Genomic DNA, 4427 nt, shown 5'->3' on the forward strand with positions numbered 1-4427 from the left:
ATACCTCGTTCGATAAACATAACCATGTCAATGTCTGTGAGTAATTCAAATATAATTTTCGTATACTTTAACATGGCGTCCCACGTGTAACCGGGAAGAGTATAGTAATACGCGGGGTCGAGCCCATAACTCTTGATACAACTCTCGGAAATTTTCAAAAATGTCTGCTAATAACAAAACATCGATTTTTAAATACAGATCGCTATATTCGCCTAGCGTTCGAATGGAGAATCGCTTCCACACAATCTCAGCGTGCGCGTAATCGCTCTCAGATACTGTGTTACCTGTCAAGGAACTGTAAAATGATTCTCGTGATGGTAAACACGCATCTTGCAATTTATCTACGCAGTCAATGTATTCGTACGGGAAGACACCTTTTCTTGTTAATAAATTGAAATCTTCGGCGGATAAATTTTTATATTCCGATTGTAAAATTTTGAGTTTATCCTTGCTCAGAAAAGACGCCAATTTGTCGAGACTTGTTGTGAGAAATTTATATGAATCTATGAAACGTAATTTAATGTGATTTCCCGGTTTGTTTTTCGTACCTTTAACATGTTTTGTAAATGAAATATATTTTTCTTTTGTTATCGGAAGTAAATCGATTCCCCCTTCGAACGCTATGGCTATTTCCTCGATTATAAAGTGAGAATCATAACCAGATAAATTGTGAAATACTATTGGAATGCAAAAAGATTCTTTGTAATTTAGATTGCAATTTGAATGCGCGGGACCTCTGTACCGCCCGGTCAAATGACAATGATCGCGTACGCGCGTATCATCTTCTACGAATGGTTTCTCACATATATGACACTGAGTCGCACTTCGAAATTCTTTCCATTCATTTTGCGTTAAATTTACCATGGGGACATTGGTTGTTAAAATATTTTCTACATGTTGCGCCAAATTTTTAAGTTCGTCGGTGAACCATGCAACGCAATTGGCTTCGCGACGAGAATGATACGCGGATAACGAATTATCGTACGAGCAATGTACATAATAAGCCATACTAAATACTTGGTGATGTTGATAAAAATTTTCTTCTTCTTTTTTCACCAAAACGCACTCCAGGTCGGCGTACACGACGAAAGGTAGTCGCTCCTTCCTGTTGTAGTTGGTAAATGCGAGCCACTTATCCTTATCGCTCGGTAATCGGATAGCGCAGTCGTTCATCTTTCCACAGTCTACTGTATGTGATTGCAATTTCTCGACCGAGTGAAAATAGTGCATGCATCTGTAAAATAAAAGTTAAAATTTTTATATCCTTGTTTTAAATATTTTTAGACAGTTTTATTAAATATACATAACTATCGCAGATATATTTTTTAGTCTTGTGTTTGCTGAGTTGCATACTAACAAGTCTAGATAGATTCTTGATCCATGCAAAATGTCCGATATCTTGCGCATCTTGCACGTAGAGCAAGTTGACGTGCTTGTCTCTCTTTTGCTCCGTAAGGTGAATAGGGACAATGTTTTCGTTTTCAAAACTGTACACGTTGATTGAAATGTCATTATAAATTTCAAATTTTTTAATTTGATTAAGAGTGACTGGAAACTCAATATCTTGGAGATTTAGTACTGTTGTATAATGCGGGTACGATGATTGTCGGTGTGCACATCTTTCAGCTGGATACAGAGCAGCCACTACCGCCCACGCAAAACATGCATTGTCTTTAGATTGCACGTTAACCACTGCTCGTTTCATTATTATCTTTCGCGATAATTGCACGTAACATCCGGCGCGCATAGGATTATATTTATTTATATTTACAGTCAAATTTAGTATACGCGATAATGCCCATCCGCTATCGCGTTCCTGAAATTCTTCGAGCGATGCAAGGATTGGCTCGACGACTCGCCGCTCATACCACTCGCGTAAATCGGATGTATGTAAGAGTTCACAGTTTCTCGTATTGATTGATTTATTGGCATGCTTATCGCCCGCCACAAACTCGCCGTTAAACACTGTATTCACTTTCACACTGTTATGTTTTTGCATAACGTCTCGCACGTGCTCGAGCACAATGTCACTCGCATCTTCCAAAAATTGACGAGGTTCGATGTGATTATAATTTATAACCGCACCAGTCAAGATGCGGCTCTCAAACGCCGTATCAATCTCTCGCCATATGAGTCTCTCCGAGTTATTTTCACTACTATAATCACCACCACTGGGTATAAACTGTCTCTGCAATCGAGTTTTTGCACCCTCGAGTCGCGCAATTCTTGTCACCAAAGATTGTCTATTTCCGATTGAGAGTCGCGGACGCTTGACACGGCTGCGTTCTTCAAGCTCTTCGATAAACTCCTCGCAATGCTGTAGCCATCCAAAATATTCACCCAATGTGGTGACTTGGTGGGAACGCTCCAACAAGTCGCGTTCTTTCTGCTGCACGTTTTCCATTTTTTCTCTCTCTATTTTGGTGTGCAAACATAACACATATTACGCGACATTATTATATGTAATAAAATTTGACAGCTACTGCACCATCGCATATCCACCTCATCGGGCGATGTAACTTTATGTCTCCGTATTTCGTATATTAATCCGATGTCATCTCGAAAGGTGTCCATACACGAAGCACAGAGAGCTAGAGCACCACCCGTTGAATAATAAAAGTGTATGGCGCAAATCTTACGTTGATTTTGCGCACGGAGTTGTTCATTTTCTACTACGTTGTCGTCAAAATCGGTATTACTGCAATCACTAATATAATTACTATCGTCCGACAACGCATGCTCTTCGTCTGACGACTCGTCTATTATCGCTTCGAAATTAATATTTTCCATTTATTCACTATTCACTATTCACTGTCACTAACAATTCTAATGCCTGATAGTAACCACTCAATTTTTTTTTTTTCCACAGCTTCCTCTATGCCCTTTCAAATCGTACTATGGTTTGACGGGGCTCTCATTCTTCTTATATTTCGCCTAATGCTGTCTTAACACATCCTACCGAACGTCAACGCTTTTGCATCTATAAAAACGTTCCGACATGTTCGTCGCAGCGTTGGCCAAAAATTTCTATTGCTTTCCCACGACTTTTATGGCTTCTAAAATGTCCCCCGGCTATAAATCAACCACAAAGATAAACACCTTGCAGTTGCAGTTCTTTCCTTAAAAATTTCGGAAGATGTTTTGCTCCAGTTTTATGGGAGATTTTCCGCGAGGGTGCAAAGCTGCCGAACGCCGGCGCTTAAAATCTCTTTTTTCCATAATATTCTAATGGTCATAAAATGAACATAAAAATTAGAAAAAAAGAAAAAAACACTTTTATGGTTTCTAAAATGTCCCCCGGCTATAAATCAACCACAAAGATAAACACCTTGCAGTTGCAGTTCTTTCCCTAAAAATTTCGGAACATGTTTCGCTCCAGTTTCATGGGAGATTTTCCGCGAGGGTACAAAGCTGCCGAACGCCGGCGCTTAAAATCCTAATGATATAATAACCATAAAATGATCATAAAACTAGAAAAAAGGTTTTACGACTTCTAAAATACCCCCGGCTATAAATCAACCGCAAAGATAAACAGATCTATTTTCGAACGTGTGTAGGACCCCCCCCACCCCCCTTTTCCTAATATCAGACCCCTCGCGCCTCCCAGATACCCCCGCCCCCGCACCCCCCTCAACGCCCCATGGCTTAGAATCCCCACTATAACACTACTATAATAATACCAACAATAATAATTGTAACTTTTTTTTACAAGAAGAAGCTTTAAATCAAGTTTCACAAGAGGAAACTTTTATCAATTTTCTTGTAATATAAAAAATAATAAGAAAGCTATAGCACAAGTATACTTATATTTGACTACAAAATATTTCTTAACAGAATTTGCTCTACAAGCTGTAATAGATGGTATGTCATCTATAGTTAATCTTATTAATGAACATTTTATTACGATAAAATTATATAAAGAGCTCCGATTAATAAATAAGTAAATAATAAAGAGGCAATAGGCAATACGAGGAGATGTGAATATAAAATTGTAAGTTTTTTATATATAGATGATATGTCGCAATTGTATTGACATTAAGTACATTAGTAACATTCTATAGAATGACGGAAATTACAATAAAGATTTGAACGTTTCGATTCATGTTTTGAATCCTCTTCAGCATAATATATAAATTAAATAAATGAATTATAAATAAAAACGAAATTAATGATTAAACATCGCATAATAAAGGCGTAAGACATGTGTGAACATAAAATCCGTGATCGTATTCGCATGATTAAAAGAATCACTGCCTCAGAACCGCTGTACATATTTATCGCATGTTAGTTGTATAAATTACATATATATAAAACGATTCAACTTATTCGGCTCTTTTTTTGTACGGCTTGCATAATAATCCCGCGAGGCAATTCTGCGAGGTTTCCAGACCGAGGGAGGTATGCAGTTAGATTGAGGGGTTAAGTCT

At 37.9% G+C, this 4427-nt stretch overlaps 1 protein-coding gene across 1 annotated transcript; it reads right to left on the minus strand.

Annotated features, from left to right (window-relative positions):
* Positions 1-1270: 1270 nt before the first annotated feature.
* LOC140671289 (uncharacterized) lies at positions 1271-3125 on the minus strand. Its single transcript, XM_072902549.1, has one exon. The coding sequence runs from the start codon at positions 2402-2404 to the stop codon at positions 1271-1273; it is 1134 nt and encodes a 377-aa protein (XP_072758650.1). The 5' UTR covers positions 2405-3125.
* Between the last annotated feature and the right edge of the window lie 1302 nt (positions 3126-4427).

Source organism: Anoplolepis gracilipes, chromosome 11 (assembly GCF_047496725.1).
Source record: "Anoplolepis gracilipes chromosome 11, ASM4749672v1, whole genome shotgun sequence".
Lineage (NCBI taxonomy): Eukaryota > Metazoa > Arthropoda > Insecta > Hymenoptera > Formicidae > Anoplolepis > Anoplolepis gracilipes.

Coding starts and splice junctions, on each gene's coding strand:
- LOC140671289 (XM_072902549.1), bottom strand. CDS start 2,404: ATGGAAAACGTGCAGCAGAAAGAACGCGACTTGTTGGAGCGTTCCCAC.